The sequence below is a fragment of the Chiloscyllium plagiosum genome, chromosome 19, assembly GCF_004010195.1.
Source record: "Chiloscyllium plagiosum isolate BGI_BamShark_2017 chromosome 19, ASM401019v2, whole genome shotgun sequence".
Lineage (NCBI taxonomy): Eukaryota > Metazoa > Chordata > Chondrichthyes > Orectolobiformes > Hemiscylliidae > Chiloscyllium > Chiloscyllium plagiosum.
The window spans coordinates 38,864,607-38,892,542 of record NC_057728.1 but is presented as its reverse complement, the minus strand read 5'-3'; the positions used below and the strand labels follow the sequence as shown (position 1 = coordinate 38,892,542).

At 39.7% G+C, this 27,936-nt stretch overlaps 1 protein-coding gene across 2 annotated transcripts in view; it reads right to left on the bottom strand.

Annotated features, from left to right (window-relative positions):
* The window catches only part of kcnd2 (potassium voltage-gated channel, Shal-related subfamily, member 2), a 489,839-nt gene extending 469,063 nt beyond the window's left edge, over nt 1-20,776 (bottom strand). For both annotated transcript variants that reach the window (XM_043709602.1, XM_043709603.1), the window contains exon 1: nt 19,665-20,776. In XM_043709602.1, the coding sequence (XP_043565537.1) occupies nt 19,665-20,776 (1,112 nt within the window). The remainder of the gene's footprint in view (nt 1-19,664) is intronic.
* Nucleotides 20,777-27,936: the final 7,160 nt, after the last annotated feature.

Sequence of the window (27,936 nt, the reverse complement as noted above, 5' to 3'; positions counted from 1 at the left end):
TTGTGCCATCTGCAAACTTTGTAACAATGCCCTCAATTCATTCATCAAGACCATGAAGTTATAATGTGAAAGGTTGTAGTCCCAATACTGACCCCGGCAAAGCTCCACTAGTCACTGAATGTCATCTTGAAGGAGATCTCTTTATTCCCAATCTCTGCCTTCCGCCAGTCAGTCAATCCTCAATCCATCCAGTATTATGCCCCTAACACCATAGGCTCTTATCTTATTTAGCAGTCTCCTATATAGCACCTCATCAAAGGCCCTCGAGAAATCCAAACGATCACATCCACTGGCTTGCCTTTGTCTAACTTGCTCATTATCTCCTTGAAGAATTCAAACAGATGTGTCAGGCATGACTTCCCCTTGATAAAATCATGTTGACTCAACCCGATTTTACCACACACTTCCCAGTACTTCTGATCCCCTGACTAATCAAGAATATTGTCTTACACACACTCAATAGTTTGCCATCCACAGCCATCTGTGGTGATAAGGTCCACAGATTCATCACCCTTTGGCTGAAGAAATTCCTCCTCATCTCAATTCTAAAGGGTTATCCCTTCATTCTGATGAACCAAGTAAAATTCAGTTGCATCATTTAACTAAAAATACACTTTTTTTTAAACAGTTTATAAAAAATGTAAAAGGCATCATGGTGAACAGAAATGTCCTTAAAACTTAGATTCCCTTAACTCTGTTTCCTATTTGTAGGAACAGTGCATCACATAAACATCTTTAAAAATTTTCATCTAAAAATTTCAAGACCTTATTTTCCTTAAAATATCATCTAATCTCTTTTTCAAGTGTGGGCACTGGATGATGGTTTTTTCTCCTTGCCCAACCAAGCGGCAGGAGGACATATTTTCAGACAAAAATGTGAACACATTTCTAACTGGCATTTGAAGATAAATATACAATTTAAGTTATATATCCTATAGTAAAGAAAGGCATGAACATATATCACAGAATCACCTATGGTATGCAATTTCCAATATGTAAAAATCCTTCCTTCAGCTTTAAAATCCCTAGCAACTTCAGAGAAATGGTTCATGATTTATAAAATGACTAAGTTTAGAAATTCAAAAAACTGTAAGTAGAGTAAATTACACTAAATCCGAAGCAATAATAAAAGCTGAATGAAATTTCAAAATCACCTAAAACATACTAAAGAAAAACACCATACAACCAGAAGAAATGATGGAGAGAAAGTTAATCAAAAAGTCATTGCTATCAACCATTTGTTTTCTCCTCAATATTTTTCCACCATTGGGAAAGTTATAAGAAAGCATTGTTAAAAAAACTATTCCTATGAGTCTTTGCTAATATTTTCTAAATTATCAATGCACACAATCTAAGTCTGTAAAAATCTACCAGTTCACCTCCATAGATAAGTATTTGACTGCTTCGTGTCTGTGACAGCCTTTCTTCATTTCTCATCTCATGTCATAATTCCACGTCCTTTTCTCCATGCACAGAAGTCACTATTATCCAGATCTTCCACATCTATGAGGCTAAAATAATCTTAGCAAAATACAAGGAGGTACAAGGCAACAAATATTCAGTGCAGTGAAAGAACAATTCCAATCACTGAATGCTTACAACCCTCATACCCCACATCCCAAATCCTATCCCCTATTTCAATTCATGGTTTTGTTACATACATAGCTATAACTCTTCAATATCATGGCTATCCACGCTTACAGAGATAATTATTTTGCTGGAACCATCAATCTTAATGTGACATTTTTGATATAATTCTAAGTACTACTTATATTCACTGTAAGACTATCTTAGCTTTTGACATATCCAATAGAACCTTTTGGCTGCCTCTTGTAATTGCATCCAGGCCTGATATGTACATTCAGAAGATTACATTAACATAATATCATGCATAGAGAATTTATTACGCACACTGCAATGTCTATCAACAAGAGAAATTGACTAAGATTAATGTTCAATACTTCCACATATCTCAGGGTTCTACAACATGCTTTTTAAAAAATAAATTAGCCTGAACAATTAATAATAAAACTTCAATTGGACTGACTTCAAACCAGTAACATAGTTCATAGTTCAAGTACAGCTTTCCATATAATTGTTCAGAATTTTCAGTAGGTTCAAATAAACTCGGATCCAACCATCACCAACTGTTTCAGTAACATACAGCACTACTATAAAAATTTGATTATTGCCTTGCTGAAGTCATTTGAAATTGACAAAAGTTCCACTGGCACTTTAATTTTCTGTGTAAAAAGTTAGCATGAAAATTATTGTAGAAGAAAATTATCCACTCTTCAAAGGGTTCCAAAATATTTAGACTCTTGTGTGAAAGGCACATTTGGTATTTGAAAATAACAAAGATGTGATTGCATGAAGCCAATCTGTTCTCTTAAATATTTATTTTTGTCATTGGTGGTGCTGCACGTGTATTCACTCCATCTATATAATTACTAAGCTGCTTACCACTGTGCTAGTTGTGTTTTATTGCTTTGTCATTGTCCTGCTTGATGAATGCCTCACAAATTGTCAGAAGTGGGTGGGGAAGAAAAGGAAATCGGACAGTCTTCTGGTGTATCTCAAGTCCATGTAACTGCAATATTCTTAGACAATCACACAGTCAGGAAAAGTAATACATTAATTTGATTTGATTTTCACAGAAGTGTGAGTAGTCATACATTTAACATTAGTATCAAGACATAACACAAGATGTTTTCTCACTCACACAATGTTCAACGTCCTCCAAAAATAAATCCCTGCAGCTAGAATTATTTAACACAAATTCCAAATCAAAGCTAGTAATAATTACCTGAAATAAACAATTAGCCATCATAATTCCACTAATAAAGGAGATTGCTGCCTAAATAAAATCCAAATTATTATATGTTATTGCAGATCAAAAGAGGCTGACTGATATTCAAGTCACAAGCAAAGATCAGCCCACAAAACATAAATGCAGGACTACCACCAGCATGAAGTAAGACAAATTCTTGTAGGCTACAACCTTCTACTGATATCATTGATAATGACTGATATGTTGAGGAAATCCCATTGGTGGGTAAGAAATAATAGCCAAGGTATAGGCGCAGGATAAATAATTAAAAACAGAGTTGAGGGAATAAATATAAGTTAACCTTCCTATCTACAAACTGATGGGATCATTTCTCCATTTATTCTACATGCTGCCTAATTTTAAATTCCATTTATTTCAATAAAAAGTTTAAATGCAGAAGGGGTGGTGGATTTGACTCCAACTGTTTCCTACAGAGTGGGGTTGGTTTAAAATGGTCTTAAAAACCAAAACAGATTAAGGTGGCATCAAAAGAAGCTAAATTATTAAATAAATTGCAGGAGACATTAATCTACTTATGGCTACTGTTCTAAGGAGGAGGAAGAAGTTTATTTTGTCCAACTAATTGTAAGTCATAAATGCAAGGATTGTTCCTTTACAGTTAAATTTCGACCAAACATATTGTCTTTGTTGTTTTTAATCATTTGGTGAATTAATTTAAAAAGTTTTATTTACAGGCATCTTTGTGCCACTTTTGAAGGCTCTCTTTATACAATACAAATTTATGCTTTTTCTCTGGCTTCTGCCAAAAATAATTTCATTTTATTGTTTTCTTTTATTATTTAATTCTTGTTCCTCTCCGCTGCATAAAAATGAACAAAACATTATAATCTGAATCTGACTACTATTAAACCACCTGCTAAAATTGGACCTGCTAAGTGTGCATAACATACACTTGAATCCTGTGTACATTATAAGACCTGGATTTGGATTTAACTTGAATTTACGACCTTTTGATTCTAAGACATGAATAGAAAACTGAAGAAGTTGACACTTAAATAGTTATGATCAGTTAACATGTCACACTTAAAGTCATTCTTAAAAATCTTACCTCAGAACAACAAATAAACAGATAAATGAAGACACATTGGCTACTTGTTTACATTCTGGTGAATTTTGGTTTCATCAAGTTGCGGAAAGCCTATTGTGAGAATTGAACAATTTTTATTTCAGTGTTATCTTCAAACATTTTTAGATTAATCGGGAACAGCCAGATAAACCTTCACTATCTCTGCCCCAAAAGCATTTTTTTACGTGAACATTAGAGAGAAAACATTATTATACCAGTGTTTTTATATAACCTATTCCACAGGACCTATTTTAATTCTTTCCTTCGACAAGATTCTCAGTGTATGAAGAATCTTTGGAATTCTGTGTAATGGCCTAGACCAATTAATAATTGGGCTGAGAAAGTTCAAATTCATTCCCTGCTGGACTCTTACATAATTCCAACAACAGGAGTTAATTAAGTGCAAGATTAAAAAACATGGTGCTTACTTGATGCACACTTAGAGCCAATAAAATGTGCAGTGAAGCAAACTTTGAATGTGAGGAACAACATCCACATTGGAGTAAATAGTAATATACAAGTCATTGATAGGACAGCAACATAATAAACTGGCTCAAGCAGGGTGTGCATCACATCAATTGTAAACATTGATTTTGAATAAATACCTAGAGTACAGAAACAGTGTCCCAGTATCCTATCTCTTAATCTCTAAATTCCAATCTTGGTAAGTCGAACAGCCAAATCACAATATTCAACTCACAGAAGTTTCGATTCTGTAATTTAGAATAGTGTCCTAGTCTATTTTAATTACAACTTTTCTTAAAGAAAAAAAGTACTGACACATTCAAAACATGCATATAGAAGCATAAATCTTTGATATCTCAAAGCACTTGCTAACTTTCTGTCACATTATTTTTGACATAAAGGTAACAGTTATTTCCTAACAACTCCTCAAGAGATATGTTGCAGAACTACAATTCACTCATGAAATGGACTACAAAACTGTCAAAGTGAACACTTTCAAAACCATACACAACATTTATCTATTAGGTTTTGTCTCATTCCTGAAGAGTAATTGGAGTCCTTTCCCGTTGACATGTTGGAACCTGAAAATCGGGGCAGATTTTTGGACAGAAATAGTGAATGCCCTTGATATTATTCACTGATGGTTTTCACTTTGTAATGGTGAAATCTTAATTTTGATTTTATTGTAAGACAACTCACATTAACTACTTGCAATTTCTATTGGTGGTTTCCAAAGTTGAGCTTCATTTTAGCATTGTGAATAACTACTTGACCTAGTAACACAAAATTACAAAGATAAGCGAGGTTTTCACTTATTATAACCCATAATCATGATACTAATATTTTCAGCCCAAGAGCTTGAATTTGGCAGACTCCAAACACATGCATTGACTAAACATTACCACTTATTCAATTCTTAGTGTTATCATTATACAGCCAATACATACTGACAACTCATTTTGCTTCCTAACAAACTATCACAAGATTAGGTGCACTGTTCCAGGACAGTAAAACTTGCTGCTACCAGGAAATCAAAGTTATTCTTTTCATTGATTCACTCCAAAAAATAAGGAAGAAATTGATGACTTTGAATGGATTCACATTCTAAGCAAAGCCAGATGTAGTTTAGCATCTGAAACAGAAACATAGTGTATTTATTTACCATAAACCACTAAAAGTAGTGATGATTTATACCTCAATTTTCAATAAGAAACTCGGGTACAGTTAAAATATGAGATAGTACAACATTCTAATAATAAACATGAGTTAATACTAGAGCTCTTCAGCTATCCATTATTAATAATGGCATAGCTTCGGGTTATTTTTAAACACCTACATATAGTGAAACAATAAAACTGAATATTTTAAGTATTCTATCTTGTCTATTTTGAAGAGCTGTTAATAATTTAGCATTTTACCTGTGAGTATCCCTGTGACTGAATTTTTGTGCCAGCAGAACCTATGTATTATGTCATGGACAGAATGAGCTAAGAGACAAAATAATATATTTTCTTTTACTCAACTATTCTGGAGATGTAGATGCAAAGCAGGGAAGACCACTTACTGCTTACACTTTCTTTCTTTAAATTAACAGAGAAAAATATAAATCTATGAATCATCTAAGTCAAAAATGTGTTTAGAACTGCCACGTTTTGCCATCTCTAATTATCAATCTTCAAATATCTATCATTCTGTGGCTAATTAAGCATCCAATATGTTAAGCTATACACCATTATCAGGCCAGGTAAACTTTCTCAGAAGTTCATAATACTTGCTGCTTTATTTTTCATCTCATTTGTTATGAAGTTGAAGGTATGTACTGTACCTTTAGGAGAGACTGAAAGCTGGCAAGCACCTGTCATGTCACAGAGTGGGCTGGAAAATTGAAAGATGTAACATTTTGGCTTTAACCTAGATACCAGTTGTTTTCACAGTAGTTTGAATTTAACCAATCAGATAAAATTATGCCCCAAGATATTAAAACCCAATCAAATTTGAATTTTACTGTTTTGACAACATCGAACCAATGAGACGATCTGATGTTTGGGGTAAAAAAAGCAGGCATTTTCGGGAGTTAGCCAGAAAGAGCACCACTTACCATTATCGGACAGATTACCCAAAAACACTCTCTATAAAAGGTACCTTTCTCATATGAAAAATCTGTGCAGCAGGAGACTGAAGACGACCCAGTGAGATCTACAAACAGGAAGATTGACACCGGAGACGACAGCCGCTGTCTGGTTTTGAAAATTGAACTGCTGTAAATTTAATAGGGGCTTTATTGGATCAGTATATTGTTATAGAGTGGGAATAGATAACAACCCTGGAAGAGAAAGGAGGCTTAGTTGTTGTTTAATGTTCATTTTAGAGCTAAAGAATAAAATTGTTTTATTTCTTTAAATAGTGGAATTTAGGTAGTTCTCTGTCACTCATGCGTTAACAGATTCCTAGGTGAGTCAAGAGTGTGGTGCTGGAAAAGCACAGCAGGTCAAGCGGCATCCGAGAAGTAGGAAAATCGACGTTTCGGGCAAAACACCTTCATCAGTTTCCTGAAGGGCTTTTGCCTGAAACATCGATTTTTCTGACTTGCTGTGCTTTTCCAGCACAACACTCTTGACTCTAATCTCCAGCATCTGCAGAACTCACTTTCGCCTAGACTACGAGGTGAGGTGAGCTTTTCTGTGTGTTTGGTTTAATTAGCAGAAGGTTTATCACCGTGTGGTAACAGTTTTGAGACTCAGGTCCGTGATTTGAACAGCTTTAGGCAGATCTGAATGGATTTAGGGTAAAAGATCCCATTAGATTTAAACACTTACCAATTAGTGTCCTAGATCTTTAAATAAAACATAGAGGAGACAATTTGTTTAATCGTGGTTATTTGTGGTTGGTTAAATTAAAACTGAGAGAAATGGCTCTTAAAATTGCCAAAGCAGCTCTGGGGTTTGAAGATGATTCCCAAATTTAGAAAGAAAAAATCATACTTTTAGAATTAGCAAAGTGGTTAGAATTGGGTTTAATCAAGGACAAAAGTAAAGCTGAAATTGTGAGTGAGTTACTCAAGCACTTAGGTGTGTCAGAGAAACAGACAAGTGCAGTAGAGTTAGAAAAACTTAAATTACAATTGAGGAAAATGGAGTTAGAAGATAAACAAAGAGAGAGAGAGAAGAAAGAAAAAGGAAAAAGAGGAAAAAGAAAGAGAGAGAAGGTTCTTAGCTAAGCAAACAGACAAAAAAGAAAGGGAGAGAAAATGAGAGAAATGAAAGAGAAATGGAGAGACAGTTTGAACTTCAGAAGGTGCAACTCAGTCAGTAAAGTCATGTTAACAGGGTGAAAATGAAGACAGAAGGTAGTGATATATATATAAATATGTTAAAACACTGCCGCTTTTTGATGAGAAAGATGTCAGAGCCTTCTTTATTTCATTTGAAAAATTGGCTAGGCAGATGGCGTGGTCAGGAGACTTATGGATAATACTAGTTCAGACTAAACTGGTAGGCAGAGCGAGTGAGGTATTTGCAGCATATTCAGATGAGGGGGTCAAGAGATGAAGAAGAGGTCAAACAGGCTATATTGAGTGCTTATGAGTTGGTACCAAAAGTATATAGACAGAGATTCAGAAACATAAAGAAGGTAGCAGGTTGAACTTATGTTGAGTTTGAAAGAATTAAACATATTAATTTTGATAGATGGATGTGGGGCCTTAAAAAGACCAATGAGGCTCACAGAGAGGGATTATTCTGCTGAAGGAGTTTGAAAATTCACTTCCAGAGATGTGAATTCATGTGAATGAACAGAACGTTCAAGAAGTGAGAAGTGCAGCAGATACGGCAGATGAATATACATTGGTGCATAAAGCAAAGTTTAGCTTCTGCAAGAATTTCATCCTATGAGGGATAGAGATTGGGAGAAGGGCAGATTCTACACTACGAAACAAAGAATAGAGAACACTGGTAATTGTTTACCACAGGTGAAAAGAGAAGCCCAAGAAAGTGAAAAGGAGGTGAAATGCCTCAGGTGTTTTTACTGTAATGGAATAGGACACAGAAAATTACAGTGCCGGTAGTTTAAGAAAGGCACTGGAAAAAGGTGTTTTCACGTAAAGTCACAGTGCTGGTCGTTAAAGAAAAGCACTGTGGGAAAAGATCTGGTAAAAGAAGCTAAGCCAGTGGCATTAGGTGAAGGTAGTAAAGGAAACCCCAAGAAAAGTCGAGGAGCTGCAGCAAAGTGCACAGTCGAGGCAGGGGCTGGATATGGAGTTAGTGCCTGATTTCTATAAAGACTTCATCTCTGTGGGTCAAGTTTACTCAGAATGCTTCGTCTCTGTGGGTCAAGTTTACTCAGAATGAACAGGGGGAAAAAGGAAATAAGTTATAATTTTGAGAGATACAGGATCTAACCAGACTCTAATAGTTTGAGATGAATGTATTTGCACTCTTTCTGACCTGTTAACCGAAAGAGTAGTAATTTGTGGGACAGGTGGATAGAAATTTAGTGTTCCCCTATGGAAGATCAGGTTGGAGTGCCAAATCAAGACTGGAGAAGTAACAGTGGAAGTGATTGACAGAATGTCACTTCCAGGAATACAGTTTGTTCTTGGGAATGATTTAGCAGAGCCAAGGTGGAAGTGACACCCATTGATGTGGAGAAGCCAGAGGAAGACTAGGGAACTGAGGAGTTAAAAAAATACCCTGGAATTTTCCCTGACTGTGTAGTAACAATATCCCATTATCATAAGTCACAGCATGAAACAAAAACTAAACAAAAAGATGAAGGAGTAGAGGTTCAGTTAGTGGCCAGCCTGTTTGATGTAATGGTGCAGGAAAAACCTGAAAAGGCAGAGGGTCAGACAGAAATGTTTAGTCCTGAAAGGCTAATGGACTTACAACAGAAAAATGAGGCAATAAAAGATATATATGTTGATGCATACTCAGAAAAGGAGTCGGAGAATATTCCTGAAGGCTATTATCTTAAACATAGAATCCTAAAAAAAAATCGAGACCAGGGCAGGTTAGTGCAGAGGAGAAATTGGCAGAAGTGCACCAGATTGTGTTGCCACTAGCATACAGACAGGAAGTGTTATGGGTAGCACATGAACTACCAGTAGGAGTACCTAGATGTACGGAAGATTCAGGCTCAGTACAAAAACAATTCTATTGGCCTGAACTGCAGAAGGATGTGGTTAACTTTTGCTGTACATGTCGTACATGCCAAATGGTAGGTAAGACATGGACAGTAATAAAACCAGCACCTTTTTTGGCAATTCTCACATTTGAAGAATCTTTCACGCAGGTTATGACTGATTGTGTAGTTCTCCTCCCTAGAACTAGAAGTGGGATCACTACATGCTAACCATAATGGATGTGTCTACCAGATTCCAAGAGGCAATTCCATTATGGAGTATTAAGATCAAATAGGGTGATAGAGGAGTTAATGGCTTTCTAGGCTACCCAGGGAGATTCAGTCAGACCAAGGGTCGAATTTTACTGTTAGGCTGTTTAAGGGAGTTGTGGATAGCTTTAAATCCAGCGCATATCATCCTGAATAACAGGGAGCTTTAGAAAGGTGGCATTCGACCCCAAAAACCATGTTAACAGCATACTGTCAGGATTATCCGAATGATTAGGTTAAAGGAAACCCATTCATATTGTTTGCCATTAGAGATGCCCCAAGTGAATCTACTCAGTTTACTCTCTTTGAGTTAATATTCAGGCCCTTTGAAATTAATTAAAGAGAAATTGACAGGACCAAAGTCGGAGATCTCACACTTGGATAATGTTTGGAGGTAAGGGAGATATTAAATTGGGTAGATGAGTTAGCTAAACAGCACTTAAAAAGGGCACAGAATAGAATGAAGCAGGTGGCAGACAAAAACTCTGAAATTCAGATGTTTTCCTGTGGGGGTAAAGTATTAGTATTGTTACCAATGACAGGAGATCCCTTCAAAGCCAGGTTTAGTGATCCCTATCAAATTGAGAAAAAGTTGAATCAGGTAAATTACCTGGTAAAGATGCCAGATAAACAAAAAAGTGTAATTCGTATGTCACCTTCTTATAACAGAAAGAAAGAAATGGAGAAACAGGTGTTAGTTACTGCCCTGCAGAGTGAGGAATCAAATCCAGACGTCGTTTGATGCACCTCAAAATACATTAAACAATGAGGAGGTTCTTGAAGAATGGGATACATTAGTAGACTATCTGTGTCAGGAGCTAAGTTTATAGGTTTGTTTTAGCAATATGATGATATATGCAGGAATAAGATGGGGAGGACTAATGCAATAATGCATGAGGTTGACATTGGGAATACTGTTCCAATAAAACAACACCTCTACAGGTTTAATGCTTTCAAAGCCACACAAGTCCAGAAGGAAGTGGAGGCGATGCTCAACGAACATATCATCGAACTGAGTCAGAGCGAGTAGAGTTCGCTGATTGTGTTAGTTCCCAAACCTGATGGGACTCAACGATCTTGTGTGGACTATTGGAAAGTCCATACCATAACAAAATCAGACTCATACCCAATGACAAGATCGGAGGACTGTATAGAGAAAGTTGCACAAGCCAGTTACATCACAAAGTTGGACTTACTGTACGCTTATTGGCAGATATCTTTATCAGGGAAAGCAAAAGAAATTTCTGCATTTGTAACCCCAAATGGGCTATATCAGTTCAAAGTGATGTCCTTTGGAATGAAGAACAGACCAGCCACATTCCAAAGAGTCATGAACAGAGTTGTGGCTGACTTAACAAACTGTGCAGTCTATCTGGACGATGTAGTGATCTTTAGTGAGTCCTGGAGAAATCACATGATACAGTTGGCAGAGCTCTTTGAATGATTAAGAGAAGTAAAACTGGTAATAAACTTAAAGAAAACAGAAATCACGAAGGCAGAGGTGACATTCTTGGGACATAACATCGGTCACAGAAGGTTGACCCCAAGGAACGCAAAGACGGAGGCCATCAAGGAGTTTCTACAACCAACCTCCAAGAAAGAGGTGCTTCGATTTTTGGAACTAAGCGGATTTTACTGGATGTTTGTTCCAAACTTCAACAGCATAGTGGCATCGTTAATAGATTTGCTGAAGAAGAACACAAAATTCAGTGGACAGAACAATAGCAGGAGGCATTTGACAATTTAAAAAGCAGTATTGACCACTGCACCAGTTTTAGGTACACCAACACTTTTTGAAACCTTTCAAAGTTGCAATCAATGCAAGTGACATAGGAATTGTAGCTGTACTGCCACAGGAAGATGATGATGGAATTGAACTGCCAGTTGGTTACTGTTCAAAGAATCTGAACATCCACTAGGGAAAATACTCTATGAACGAAAAGGAATTAATGAGTTTGCTACGGGCCTTACAACATCTTAATCTTTATGTCACAAACAACATGTCGGAGACGGTTGTGTACACTGATCACAATCTTCTTACATTCTTGGAAAGCTTTAAAATCATTAATATGAGACTATTTCGTTGGAGTCTTATACTACAGACTTCTAATTTACAAATCATGCATGCTGCAGGTAGTAAAAATGTGATAGTAGGTGCCTTATTGCAGATTCATCAGATAAAGTATAGATAAGATTGACCAGATACCAATGTTATACATAAAGGTGTGCAGAAGTTAATAATGAACTTAGATTAATCTCCTATGTATTTCATGGTAATAGAGTTAAGAATTAGAATAAAAAATGAAATCATCTTTTCATTATGATGGTTCATGTTTTTGATGAGAGGGGGTGTGTTATGAAGTTGAAGGCATGTACTGTACCTTTAAGAGAGAGTCAAAGCTGGCAAGCACCTGTCATGTCACAGTGTGTGCTAGAAAATTGAAAGTTGTAACATTTTGGCTTTAACCTAGATACCAGTTGTTTTCACAGCAGTTCGAATTTAACCAATCAGTTTAAATTATGCCCCAAGATACTAAAACCCAAGCAAAGTTGAATTTTACTGTTTTGACAACACCAAATCAATGAGACGATCCAATGTTTGGGGTATAAAAAGTAGACATTTTGGACAGTTAGCCAGAAAGAACACCACTTGCCAATGTCAGACAGACTGCCCGAAAACACTCTCTACAAAAGGTATCTTTCTCATCTGAAAAATCTGTGCTGCAGAAGACCGAAGACGACCCAGAGAAATCTACAGAGAAGATCAACACCAGACTCAACAGCTACTGTCTGATTTTGAAAATTGAACTACTGTATATTGTTATAGAGTGGGAGGTAGATAACAAACCTTTAAGAGAAAGGAGGCTTAGAGTTGTAGATAGTTGTTGTTTAATGTTCATCTTAGAGCTAAAGAATAAAATTGTTTTTTTTTCTTTCAATAGTGGAATTTAGGTAGTTCTCTGTCACTCATACGTGAACAGATTATGAGGTGAGGTGAGCTTTTCTGTATGTTTGGTTTAACTAGCAGAAGCATTTACTGCCATGTTGTAACACATTACATTCGAGAAAATTATGTATGAAATGTATAAAAATATAGATAAATTTCCGAAATCACTTTGTATGCCTGGAATACTCTATTAAAGCAATTATTCTGGAGAGGTGCACTTTGGCACAACTATAAATTGACCATAGTCCATGAAAATAGGCCAGGTTTCCCAAGTTTGAACACTGCTGGAAAATATACATTCAATTATGGCAAGAACTGACTCAACCATGCAAATCTCATGGGAAATTGCCATCCAACTTGCAGACATGGATTCTACAGCACTATCACTCATGTACTGAAACTTGAGTATGAGCCTTGGATTACATAAGAATTTGGAGCAGAGTAGTCCATTTAACTCCTTCAACCTGTTCCCCAACGCAGTAGGGTCATGGATGACCTTTGATCTCAGTTAAGTTTTCCTGCCCTTATCCACATCCCTTGATTCTCTTAGTTTCCATAGATCAGACAATCTCTAATTTCCCTCCATTCACCATCTAAGCCACACAGCTTTCTCACTGCACAGAATTTCAAAGGTTCTCAATTATGTGAACAAAGAAGTATCACCTCATCATTGTCCTAAAACGGGCAATCCATTGTTAAGCTTCAGTAACTACCAGTTCCAGACCCCCAGCTATGTTACATATTGTGTCCATTTTACCATCGCATGGTCCTTAAGAATTATGCAAGTTTCAATGATATAATCTGTCTTTCCTTTAAACTCCCAGGAGGACCAGTTCCACCACAGAACACACCAGATGGCCTTCTTCTTTAGAGACCGCAATTCATCCCGCACCTCCATCCTCAGACCCCACCCCTCCAACCGTAACAAGGATTGAACCCCCCCTTCGGTGCTCACCTTCCACCATAACAACCTTCACATAAACCAAATCATCCTACGACATTTCCGCCGCCTCCAAACGGACCCCAGCACCAGGGATATATTTCCCTCCCCACCCCTTTCCGCCTTCCGCAAAGACTGTTCCCTCCGTGACTACCTGGTCAGTTCCACACCCCCCAACAACCCACCCTCCCGTCCTGGCACCTTCCCCTGCCACCGCAGGAATTACAAAACTTGCACCCACACCTCCTCTCTTACCTCCATCCAGGGCCCCAAAGGTGCCTTCCACATCCATCAAAGTTTTACCTGCACATCCACCAATATAATTTATTGTATCCGTTGCTCCCAATGCGGTCTTCTCTACATTGGGGAGACTGGATGCCTCCTAGCAGAGCGCTTTAGGGAACATCTCTGGGACACCCGCACCAATCAACCACACCGCCCTGTGGCCCAACATTTCAACTCCCCCTCCCACTCAGCCAAGGACATGGACGTCCTGGGCCTGCTTCACCACCGCTCCCTCACCACCCGACGCTTGGAGGAAGAATGCCTCATCTTCCACCTCGGAACACTTCAACCCAGGGAATCAATGTGGACTTGACCAGTTTCCTCATTTCCCCTGCCCCCACCTCACCCCAGTTCCAAACCTCCAGCTCAGCACTGTCCCCATGACTTGTACTACCTGCCTATCTTCCTTTCCACCTATCCACTCCACCCTCCTGTCTGACCTATCACCTTCATCCCACCCCCATTCACCCATTGTACTCTATGCTATTTTCTCCCCACCCCACCCTTCTCTCATTTATCTCTCCAGCCTTCAGGCACTCTGCCTTTATTCCTGATGAAGGGCTTTTGCCCGAAACGTCGATTTTCCTGCTCCTCGGACCGCCTGAACTGCTGTGCTTTTCCAGCACCACTCTAATCCAGAATCATTCCTCATGGGTTAATCCCCTCATCCTGATAGTCAACCTCATGTTGAAATCTCTCCCAGATAAACTTGTCCCACCTTAGGTAAGGAGATCAAAACTGTAAAATTCACTGAAGGTGTGGTCTCACCATAGCCCTACAAAGTTTCAATAAGACTTTTCACTGTTGTCTTTTTATGACATGGGTAGATAGATTTTTGATGAACAAGAATGCTCATCAGGAGTAGGCAGGTATGAGGAGTTGAGACATTTAGATCCCCTACTATTTTATTAAATGGCAGAGTTGGCTCCAGGGTTTTCTTTTGCTTATGATAAGCATGAAAGTATATTCAAAACTATTTGTAATTAAGGGCAACACACCATTTGCTTTCCTAAATAGTTGCTACACCTCAATGTCAATGTTTGGTTGCAAGGACACTCAGATCCCTCTAAGTACAATATTATCCAGTTTTTCAACATTTAAAAAATGTATTGCTTTTCTACTTAACTGAAAAATATAACACTTTATTGAAATGTGTTTTTAAAAATATTCAAACACACTACATCTGCTGTTTCTCCAGTATCTGCCATCAATTACAAATAATATGCTTGTTAAACATTCCAATCAACTCATAGTTATAAATGTTATATATTGTTATAAGTTTATATGTCTTGTTACCACATTCCTAACACAGGTACACAATCCTTTTTCAGAAACGCTCACGACCATTGGTTTTCAGAATTCAGAATTTTTTAAATTTCGGAATAAGTGACACTTCAATGGTGAAATGTTTAAAAGTCTTACCGAACAGAAGACTCTCAGTGAGTACTACGTGCCATGAGACAGAATTGAGGCCTGCCAGTGCTGGGCCACGCAGCCCCCCACCCACACACGTCACATTTGAGTGACATGCATCGAGTGGGTGTGGAGAGTTGGGTTAACTGTTTGCATGCCACACAACCTTGTTAACGAGATTAAAAACTTCACAAAAAATCCTTCAGATTTTGGAGCTTTTTGGATTTCGGGATTTCAGATAAAGGGTTGTCTACCTGTAATAGATTTAAGAAGTGTTCCTTCTACTAATATTAGGCTAACTGTCCTCTAGTTCCCTGACTTCTCTCTCCACTTGTGAATAGCAAAGATTTATTTACTATTGGCCAGGCCAGATTTGGTAAAGGCAAATCAGGTATAACTAACTTGACTGAGACTTCTAATGAAATAACATAAAAGATGAAAGCCCATGGAATAAAAGGGATAGTGGGACAGATATAAGTTTAGATCAGAGTGGTGCTGGAAAAGCACAGGTCAGGCAGCATCCGAGGAGCACGAAAATCGACCTTTCGGGCAAAAGCCCTTGATTCCTGATGAAGGGCTTTTGCCTGAAACATCGATTTTCCTGCTCCTCGGATGCTGCCTGACCTGCTGTGCTTTTCCATCATCACTCTGGTCTAAACTCTGGTTTCCAGCATCTGCAGTACTCACTTTTGCCTAGTAGGAGAGATATAAAGCTGGTGAAGTGACAGAAAACAAAGTAGTGATGAAGAGTCATAGGAAGGCATTGGAGAAAGGTGTGTAATGAAGTTCCCCAGGACTTTGTACCAGAACCACTGTTTTTTTTAATAATAGAAATGTACTCTGCAAATGTGGGTGTGCAGAGCACCATTTCAAAACGTGAAGATGACACGAAGCTTGGAAATATTGTAAACTGTAAGAAGGAATTTTAGGCTTCAATAGGATATAGAGAGACTAATAATATGGTTGGACCGATGGTAGATGAAATTTAGTAGAGAGAAGTGTGAAGTGACACATTTTTGTAAAGGAACAAGGGAAGGCAATATAAAACAGAAGCACAGTTTGAAAGGGAACACTAGATCAGAAACATTTGAGGATACATGTGCACAAATCATTGAGGTGAGGAACATGATAAAAAAGCATAAGGAATTCTGGACTTCATAAACTGAGGCATAGAGTACAAAAGAAATGAATTTTTGGTGAACGTTCATAAAATTCTAGTTCAGCTTTAACTGGAGGACTGTTTCCAAATCTGGGCAATACAGTTTAGGAAGAATGTGATGGATTCAGAGAAAGTGCAGAAAAGTCTGAGAGAACAATTCCAGGGACTAGTCACTTCAGTTACATAGATCGATTGAGAATCTAGGGTTGTTCTCCTTAAAGGAAAGGGAAGAGAAGAGAAGAGAAGAGAAGAGAAGAGAAGAGAAGAGAAGAGAAGAGAAGAGAAGAGAAGAGAAAAAAGAAAGAGCAGAAAGAAAATTTGATAAAATTGCTCAAAGTTATAAACAGTCTCGACAGGAGATAGAAAGGAATTGCTCCCACTGGCAGAAGTGTCAATAAATAGAGAGCACAAAGCTAAGGTGCTTAGCAAAAGAATCAACAGTGGCATAGGGATTAATTTTTAATATGTAGCAGGTGGCTAAGTTTAATGACACTACCTTAGAACGTGTAGAGTCAGATGCAATCAACTCTTCAAATTTAATCAAGTCGAAGGAAAATACTTCAGGGCTATTAGTCAAGATGAGGGAGTGGTCAGCAACCAAAGAGCCAGCACTGAGTGACAGGTCAATTGGTTTCTTTATGTTCTGTAACCATTCTATGATCCTATAAATTCTAATGTTTCCATTTCCCCTTTTTTCTTGCCTTTAACGGACCCATGTCTACTCTGATCTGGTCCTTTTTAAACACCAGAAAAAAACACTTATGATATGCATGTGTATTATATATATATATAATTGTGGTCAACCATACAAAATTCAGTGCAACAAACATAACATGCATATATTATGCATTTCGTATTAAGTAATAATACTACCTCTACCACCTCTGAAAATTACTCATGACTTTAATGAATAAGATTAGATAACTTCATTGAAATATTCACTTTTTAATGCTTATCAATGGTTTCATAGTCAAGCCTGCTATGGAATTTATCTTCAAAATCTAATCAGGTCTACCCTCACATACTTAAGAACTTAGCATCCAATACTCTGTTGGATGTGCCATCTACTAAAGTCAGGTTTTCGGCTTCCCATAGCATAACAGCACACTCATTTCAATCAAAACATATGCATATTTGATCTACTGCAGTCTATTTAGTAAACTTGCTACTGTTGTTTTTAAATGTTATAACTGCACAAATACTTTGTTTACAAAACAGAAATCCAAGTTTATAACTATTGTTAGCAAACAGGCTTAATGCAATATGTGCACTGAACCACAGTGGAATCTCATTTATCTGCAGCAAACTACTGTGGAATCTCATTTAGTTGCACTCCAATTGTCGCCTGTCCTAATTATCACTAGAATCTTTGCAGCAAAGTTTGTGTAAGACATCACCTCAGTGCCAGGCCTATTAACACCTGTCTCTTCCAGTCTGCATAAATTAATTTCACAACCCGAGAATCAGAAAATGCAATGTGGGAACATTAAAGAGAATAATTGAGAAGTGCTTGAAAATGTATGGTCACATTGAAGGAAAAAAAAATGTGGTGTTTGGAGCATGGAAATGGACTGCCATGAAGGAGAAAAAGGAGAACGGCTGCCAAGTGAAAAGATGTGATGGCAATAAACTTAAATGTAATGGGATTAGAACAGTAAAAGGTGGAAGAAAAAGAAAAAGAGGTCAGGAGATAGAATCCCGACAGTGTGGAAGCAGGCCATTCTGCTCATCAGGTCCACACCAACACTCCAAAGAGCGTCCCACCTAGATCCACTCCATTCCTGTAACCCTGCATTTCCCATGGCTAATCCACCTAGCCTGCACATCCTTTGACATGATGGGCAATCTTTGGACTGAAGGAGGAAACCAATGCACTTGGAGGAAACCCACACAGACATAGGGAGGATGCGCAAATTCCAAACAGTTTGCCCAAGGCTGGAATTAAATCTGGGTCCCTGGTGCTGTGAGGCAGCAGTGCTAACCATTGAGCCACCATCCTGCTCTGGAGATGGAGAAGGAAGATCAACCAGCATTGTAGTATTTGTAAGCAAAATGGGAAAGGCCATATATTATATCGTATTATCCTCATTCCCATGGCCACGTTTTTGCTAGTCATGCTGGATCAAAATGTCTAATTCTCATTGTCCACTTAGGAAGACAGCTGTCTTATCCTAAACAGAGGCACCATTGTATGGTTTAACTGGCACAGCATTCTCATGTTTTACAGACATCAACATTTGTTGAGTTCAAAGTATACAACATTACTTCTGTAAAAAAAAAACTGGTTTTAATTTTATAAAACAACATACCAAAAGTGCTGCGCTCTCTCACACCTTTCCTTACCAGTAGAGTTTCAAACTTGGTGGCAACACAGTGCTGTGGAGTTGAATAATTTAAGTCATCTCTAAAGAACCACTTAAAAGTTATTATAATGATTACACTGCAGCAGTAGACTATGAACACAGATCAATTCTGCAGAGAAACCTCATGTGTTGAGGTGTAGGGCAGGAGGTCAAGATCCCATGTTTCCAAGATTATATCAAGCAACCAGAATAAAATAATCAAACAAAGGCTGTGTGTGCTGCTAGATTTCTTCACTTTATGGCCACACAGATAAAGATTCTTCATTGCTAGCCAATAACTAGAATAGTGCTTGTGATTAATTTCACACCTTCTCCATACTGGTTCCCAATGCAAGAACACAGGCCAGCCCAAGACTGGCCTTTACCACCACAAGGATGGTCTCCAAACACAATTCACAGGACAACCCAGAGTGACTTGACAACCTCTTCTAGCGGTGTAAAAACAATGACTGCAGATGCTGGAAACCAGATTCTGGATCAGTGGTGCTGGAAGAGCACAGCAATTCAGGCAACATCCGACGAGCAGCAAAATCGACGTTTCGGGCCTGAGTAAGGGCTTTTGCCCGAAACGTCGATTTTGCTGCTCGTCGGATGCTGCCTGAACTGCTGTGCTCTTCCAGCACCACTGACCCAGAACCTCTTCTAGCGGTGGCAACCACTCAATAACCGGTGACATCCATGCCTCCTCCAGCTCCACCACGTGTCCCCCACCCCCCCAACAACAACAGGCGAAGGGCTGGGGAGTGGGGAACAAAGTAAGAAACGAGTGGCCTCGAGGGGTACTTACCCCAGGGTGGTCATGGTGACGATGGTGTACCAGAAGGCTGCCGGGATGCTGGTGAACTTGGTGGCAGAGGAGCCCTTCTCGGCGTAGAACATGACGGTGGCGAAGATGATGATGGCCATGGTGAGGGAGAAGAGGAGGAAGCCGAGCTCCGAGGCGCAGCTCTTGAGGGTGTAGCCCAGGATGCGCAGGCCCTGCGAGTGGCGGGAGAACTTGAATATCCTGAAGACGCGGAAGACGCGCAGGGTGACGAAGGCGCCGCTGACATCCTCGTTGTCGGTCATGACCAGGCCGATGTAGTACGGCATGATGGCGACCACGTCGATGATACTCATGACGCTGCGCACGAAGCGGTAACGGCTGGGGGCCGCCACGAGGCGGAGCAGGTACTCGACCGTGAAGATCATGACGCACGCTGTATCCAGGCAGAAGAAGGCCAGGGCGTAGCGCTCGCCGCACGGCAACTCCTTCACACTGCCCGGCAGCGAGCCACACGGCACCGTCTCCACCACGTTGGCCATCACCGACACCGCGATGAAGAAGCCCGTCACGTAGTAGAAGACGAGCGCCAGGGTGCTGGTGTGGGGGTTCTCGAAAGCCCGCCACACCTTCTGGCGCGCGGTCATGGACGGCAGCCGGTTCTCGCTGCTTATGTCATCCTCGGCGTCGTCCATGATCCGTTCGATGTTTTCCCGCTTTCGGTCCTTGTACTCCTCGTAGCAGCAGTCGCCGATGATCTCCGGGATGATGCCGAAGAAGGAGAGCTCCTCGTCGTACGCCGAGATGCACTCGTGCCTCGGGTAGTGCAGCTTGCCGGTCCGGTAAAAATTCAGGATGCTCCTGAAGATGTCAGGGTCCCGGTCGAAGAAATACTCGCGGATCTCCTCGTTGTAGAAGAAGTCTTTCTCCGAACTGCCGAGCAGGGTGTCCGGGTACCTCTCCAAAGTGCTCCTCCACGTCTGGAAGCGCCTGCCGCTCACATTCAGGATGACCAGCCCGTCCTGGGGCCGCTTCCTCTCGCTGGGGGCGGCGGGCATGGGCTGGCTGGCCACCGGCATCCATCCGATAGCGGCCGCCCGGGCAAAGGGGAGCCAGGCGGCTACTCCCGCTGCCATCGCTCCGACAATTACCGCCTGCCCGGGAACGGTGGCACAAACACACACAGACACACAGAGAGAGAGAGATACAGGTCGCTTCCCCAATTCAGAACCACGCTTGATGCCGCACGCCTGACATCTGGAAAGATAAAGGAGGAAAACCCAATGTAATTTTGCAGTCGTGTGAAATAAAACAAAAACTCCCAATGGCAAACCATTGCCCGGGCTCAGAATATTTATTTTGCAGAATTCCCCATCCACACACACACACATTTTAACCCTTATTATTGCAGTTGTGCTTCTACACAGGCATCAACTTCAAAGGCAAAACAGAAATTTACCAGGTGTATTCAAAAGAACATTTTAACCGTTTGTTGTCCTACCTCTCTGAAGAGTCGGCCACTTGTCTGAGGCATGAAGGTTTCAGTGCTGTATCGTTTCAATCCACTCTACGTTAATGGGTGTATATTATGGATAGAAAATGCGAAGAACCTGTACCGGAGCCGTGACAGGAGAATCCCTCAAATAGAGCTTTTCAGTCCACCAGCAACAAGTTCAGGAAACGTAATCACGCTCGACGATCCAGTAGGCGATACGAGACCTCAACATATTCCACTTATACACTCTTTGCATTACAGTAGCTCCAAAAGAAGGCGAGATGGTTTGCATATACATTTATGTACAGAATATAAGGAGCCACTCGCAAGACTGAGGGCGCAGTTGAACTTCCCTGCTCTGAGATCGTGTGGGTGGTTCATAACCATCAGCTATTGTGTTCAATGTACAATCAAGACCTGCAGTCTTTTTTTAGGATACACAGATTGGATTGTAGTGGATATGACATTGGAGACAGAACTTGCTTAAAATAATACTCCTTGCTGAAACTGGAATGAGCAGAAATTTTAACCACAAAAAAATTGACGAGAATTCATTATAATCTCCTGTGCCCGCCGTTTAAAGTAAGTGTTGTGGTCCTTTGCCGACGAATCGTTTTCTGTACCGTTTACGAAAAACTAAGGCAGAGACGATTGTGGGAGAACGCTTCAGCCACTCGCAAGACACGTTTCAGCTTTCTCAGTTTATCAGAGTAGTCAATTTTGTTTCCCCTGCTACAAGCCCACGGCAAACAGTTCCACCTATAGAGGGCGATAAAATTCAGGTTAGAGGCTGATCTGTTTGAGGATAGCAAACATAATCAAAACTGCTGCATGTAACAAATTCAGGAGATCATTAAAGAGGTTGGTGAGGCCTAAACATTATAGTATATTTTTCAACATTGAGCTGATAATTTCATAAACACGTCAAGATTTCCATGAATTTAATGAGGAAGTGCCTTTGTGATTATGGATGAAATCACTTCAGTGAGAGATAACCAAATATTAGAGAGTTTATTGGTAGAATTAATAAAGAAGATAATTTAAAACTAGTGGAGGGTATGTACAGGTTGCCTTGTAGCAGTTATGAAGTAGTAGATTATATAACAGCAGAGATTAGGCAAACATAGCAAAATCTTTTAACTAACACATTGATTATAAAAAGCACACCACAAAGGTAGTGATTTTTTAAAATGTGTGTTGGATAAGTTTCCTCACTTTAGATTTAGCAATGAGTAACCAGTCAGTTTTAGTTAATACAGTCTAATGATGTGTGAACATTTTATCTAATGTAGATCATGATGTGATTTTGTTCAATATAATGATAAAGACAAAACAGCTCATCAGTTTCTAGATTTTAAATTATGCTGACTTCAATGCAATAAGAAAAGCTGTTCTCAGTGAACTTGGCAAATCTTTTAGTAGCAAACATGATCTAAAATCTGTTGGAGGTGCTTAAAAAATAATTTGTGATATCGAACCAATTTAGAACTCTCGAAGAGGAACCACCCTGAGGGACAAAAAAAGACAAAGACAAAAAATGAAACAAGAAAAAGCATATGAAAATGCAAAGCATATACAAATCTTGGCAAATGTGAATGAAAGACAGAATATAGAAACACTACAAAAGGTATGAAAATAAACTTACAAGGAATATCATGGTCAACTCAAAACATTGCATCGGATTTAGAAGATATCTGGGGTTGGGAGATAAACTGCTAACAGTAAAACAAAAATAAGGAAATGGCCAATGTATTGAATAATTACCTTGTGTTAATATTATTAGCTGTGATAGATTTCAGCAAAGTGAATGTCCCAAAGTAATGAATGTTTGTTCAGACACAACTCTACATCACCACCCTGGAGACCGGAATTTTTCAGCCTGTCAGAAGCACGGTAATCTAATTCAAAAAATCTAATTCACCAGAATTTGGGACACAATTTCTAAAGCAGAACAAATGATGTTGAGAGCGATTTCACACAGGATACTGGACAATTATTAAAACCATAAATTGCAGAATTGTCACCCTGAATAAATTAGTATCATAAAAGAGGGACAAACTCCCAGGATTAGATGGTTTGTATCTCAAAATTTTAAAGGAAATGAGATCACTGTCAGTTTGGGAACTGTTCTTTTAGATTGGAAAAGAGTGTGTACCATTTCACTTCTTACGAAATGTGAGAGAGGAATGAGAGATCAGTTTACCTGCCAAATGTTGTTGGGGTATTCCTAGCATCTTTAATTAAGGATTTAGTGAATAAACAAATTGAAAGATTTCAGCTGATCAAACCCTCATTTCCTCAGCAGATCAGTTTCTCAGGGTAGTGATCAAGGCCCAACCATGGCCGGGACAGAGTAGATGTTGGGAAGATGTTTCCGTTGGTAGGAGAGACTCAGACTTGAGGGCACAGCCTTAGAGTAAAGGGAAGACTTTTTAGAATGGAGATAAGGAGAAATTTCTTCAGCCAGAGACCAGTGAATCTCTGGAATTCATTGCCACAGAAGGCTGTGGAGGCCAGGTCATTTAATATATTTAAGACTGAGATAGATAGATTCTTCATTGTCAAGGGCATCAAGGGTTACACAGAGAAAGCGGGAGAATGGGGATGAGAAACTTATCAGCCATGTTTCAATGATGAAGCAGACTCAATCGGCTGAATGGCCTAATTACTGCTCCTATGTCTTATGGTCTTCAGGACTTTCCTCCACCAGAATGTCAGAAGTGGGGATGTTCACCGATTATTACACAATTCACAACTCTCGGATGCTGAAGTAGTCCACGTTCAAATGCAACAAGATCTGGACAATAGCTGGGCTGACAGGTGGTTTATGCTGCCTGACCTGCTGTGCTTTTCCAGCACCACACTCTTGACTCTGATCTTCAGCATCTGCAGTCCTCACTTGCTCCTCCCTGACAAGTAGCAAGTAACATTTGCGCCACACAAATGCTAGGCAATGATCGTTTCTAATAAGAGACAACCTGACCCCCGTACCTTGACATTCACTGGTGTTACTGTCACTGAAACCCCACTAACAACTTCCTGGGGCTTGCCATTGACCAGAAGTTCAGTTGGACTCGACACATTAACACAGAGGCTTCAAGAGTTGATCAGAAGATAGGAATACTGCAGCGAGTAACTCACTCCCTGAATCTTCAAAGCCTGTCCACCATCAAGAGTGTTATGGAATAATCCCCAGTTGTGTGGATGGGTGCAGTTCCAAAAACACTCAAGAAACTCGAAGACAAGCAGCCCACTTGATTGGCACCACATCCACAAGCATTCACTTCCACCATCACCGATTCTCAGTCATATCAGTGCGTACTATCTATGAGATAAACTGCAGAAATTCACCAGAGATCGTTAGACAGCACCTTCCAAACCCACAGTCACTTAGAGTCATATATCATGGAAACAGACCCTTCGGTCCAACTCATTTACACCAACTATGTTCCCAAACTAAACTAGTCACACCTGTCTGCATTTGGCCCATATCCCTTCAAACCTTTCCTATTAATATATTTATCCAAATGTCTTTTAAACATTGTAACTGTACCTGCATCTACCACTTCTTGTAGTTCATTTCACACATTAACTACTCTCTGCATAAAAACATTTCTCCTCTTGTCTTTTTAAAATCTCTTTTCACTTTAAAAAAACGCCTCCCTAGTTTTGAACTCCCCCACCTTCGGAAAAAGACTTTTGCTATTCACCTTACTGATGCCCTTCATGATTCTAAAAAACTTCTTGAGGTCACCCCTCAACCTTCTACACTCCAGTGAAAAACGTCTCAAACTATCTAGCTGGTTTTTATAACTCAAACCCTCTATTCCCAGCAACATCCTGGTAAATATTTCTTGAACCCTCTCCAGTTAAATAATATCCTTCCCATAACAGAGCAACCAAAACTGCACATAGTACTCCAGAAGATGTTTCACCAATGACCCGTACAACTTCACCATGATGTCCTAACTACTATATCTGAGCAATGAATGCAAGCGTGCTAAATATCTTCTTAACGATCCTATGCACCTGTGATGTAAATTTCAAATAATTATGTTACTTGAACCCTTAGGTCTCTCTTTTCTACAACACTACCCCAGGACCCTACCATTAATTGTACAAGTCCTGCCCTTGTTTGCTTTACCAAAATGCAATTCCTTGCATTTATTAAAATTAAACTCAGCTGTCACCCCTCTGCCCATTGCCCCAAATGATTGAGATCTCTTTGTAATTGTAGCTAACCTTCATCACTGTTCACTAGACCACTAATTTTGGTATCATTTGCAAACCTAGTAACCGTGCCTCCTATATTCACATAAATGATAAATATGTGGACTCAGTACCAATCCCTGTGGAACACTGCTGATCATAGGCTTCCAGTCTGAAAAACAACCCTCCACCACCATCCTCCATCTCCTACTCTATATAGAAAGTCAAATACAGCAGATACAACTAACTGCAAGTTCTCCTCCAAGCCACACACTATTCTGACTTTGAAATATATAACTTGGTGTTGCTTGGTCAAAATCCTGAAATCTCATCCTTAAAGTCATTGTGGGTAAACCTACAGCGTGTGGACCACTGCACCACAAAAAAGGCAGCTCACACCACCTTCTGAAGGGCAATTAGGTAGGGCTAATAAATGCTGGCCAGTCACAACTCCCACGTCCCATAGGCGAATATTTAAAAAAAATGTTTAGAAATTATGTGGAGAAGTTCTGAGCACCACCCCTCAGGAAAATTTTGTTAATGAATTTTACATCACATTATGGATTTACCAGGTTGATAACTCAATTTGATGAGTTAAAATATGTGGAGAGATAATCACAACTAGGATTGGATTCCACGAAATTTAGAAAGCTTTAGAAGGTATTTTGAAGACAGTTCCGAGAATATTACAGGGAACAAGCAGGATGATGAGAGAGAAACTATTTCTACTGATTGGGGAGTCCAGGGGGGGCATAGTCCAGCCACCTTTCAGGTGCAAAGTTCAGAAACAAAGGATAGTAGAATTCTAGAACACACACAAATTGGAAAAATAATGCCCGTTCAACATTAAATGTTGATTTGTTAGGTTTTTGTTTACCAATGGGTTTAAAAGATATTGGACAATCAACTGTGGTGGCACGATGGCTCAGTGATTAGCACTGTTGCCTCACAGTGCCAAGGTCCCAGGCTTGATTCCAGCCTTGGGCTACTGTCTGTGTGGAGTTTGCACATTCTCCTCCTGTCTGCGTGGGTTTCCTCCGGGTGCTCCGGTTTCCTCCCACAATCCAAAGATGTGCAAGTCAGGTAAATTGGCTATGCTAAATTGCCCATAGTGTTAGGTGCATTAGTCAGAGTGAAATGAGTTTGGGTGGGTTACTCTTCGGAGGGTCGGTTTGGGCTGAAGGGCCTGTTTCCATACTGTAGGGAATCTAATGATGTCAACTATGATCTCACAGAATGGTGGAATAGGCTTGAGGGACCAATTCTTTTGAATTTAATTGCATTTTTTGCACTTTTGTGGTGTTTTTCAGTCTCAGGATATTCCAAGGAGATTTAAGCCAGGTTAGGTGCATTAGTCAGGGGTAAATGTATAGTACCTGTAATACGGGAATCAGTCTGTGTGGACTTGCTGGGCCGACGGGCCTGGTTTGGCCTGTTTCCACACTGTAGGGATTCTATGATATGATTCTATGATAAATTGCATCCAGATTCATTAACACCAGGGGAGATGATGGCCTTATGGTATCATCACTAGACTATTATTCCAGAGACCCAGGTAATGCCCTGGGGACCTGAGTTCAAATTTGCCATGGCATATGGAGAAATTTGAATTCAATAAATTATCTAGCATGAAGGGTTGAATGATGACCATGAAACTATTGCTGATTGTTGGTAAAATCCTATCTGGCTCACAAATGCCCTTTAGGGAAGAAAATCTTGTCATCTTTACCTGGTTTGGCCTATATGCAAATTCCAACCCAGAGAAATATGGATTATGCTTAGCTGCCCTCTGGATAATTAGGGATGGGCAATAAATGCAACCCATAAATGAATTTAAAATGACCAGATAATATGTTTTAGACAATTTTACCCAATAATTCTATGCTTCCCTAACCCTGAACTTATACCATTATGTAGAATCCATCCTATCTCCTGGAATGGTCTTTCCAATCTTAGCTTTTCCTGAAGTCCAGCTACTTCTTCTCAATCCTATTCCAACCAAACTGTTAGTGACTCAATTTGCCTTACTGGCCCCCATGTTAACTGGTACTGTTAACAATTCCCAACCCTTAGGTAATGCTCCACAACTGCTCCTCTCCTGATCTTGACCCCTCATTGCCTGGAAACTAATGAAACTTTCCAAATTTCCTTTCCTCTCCAAAGTCCTTGAATGCATTTTCATTTCCCAAGTGTTTGGCACCATTCCTAAAAAGCCATGTTTGAATTCTCCTAAATCAGGTTTCCAACACAACCACAGAATGAAACAATTCTTGTGAGTCATAAATAATACACTTTGTAACTGTGATTATAAATGTCTCTTCTCATCCCTCTCAATCTCTCTGCTACTTTCACCCCCGTTAACCAAAGTATTTTTCTCTAAGCTACACCTTTCTTTATCCAATGGAATTGTCTTTGCTTGGTGCATTTTTATTTAGAGCTGAAAATGTGTTGCTGGAAAAGCGCAGCAGGTCAGGCAGCATCCAGGGAACAGGAGAATCGACGTTTCGGGCATAAGCCCTTCTTCAGGAATGAGGAAAGTTTGTCCAGCAGGCTAAGATAAAAGGTAGGGAGGAGGGATTTGGGGGAGGGGTG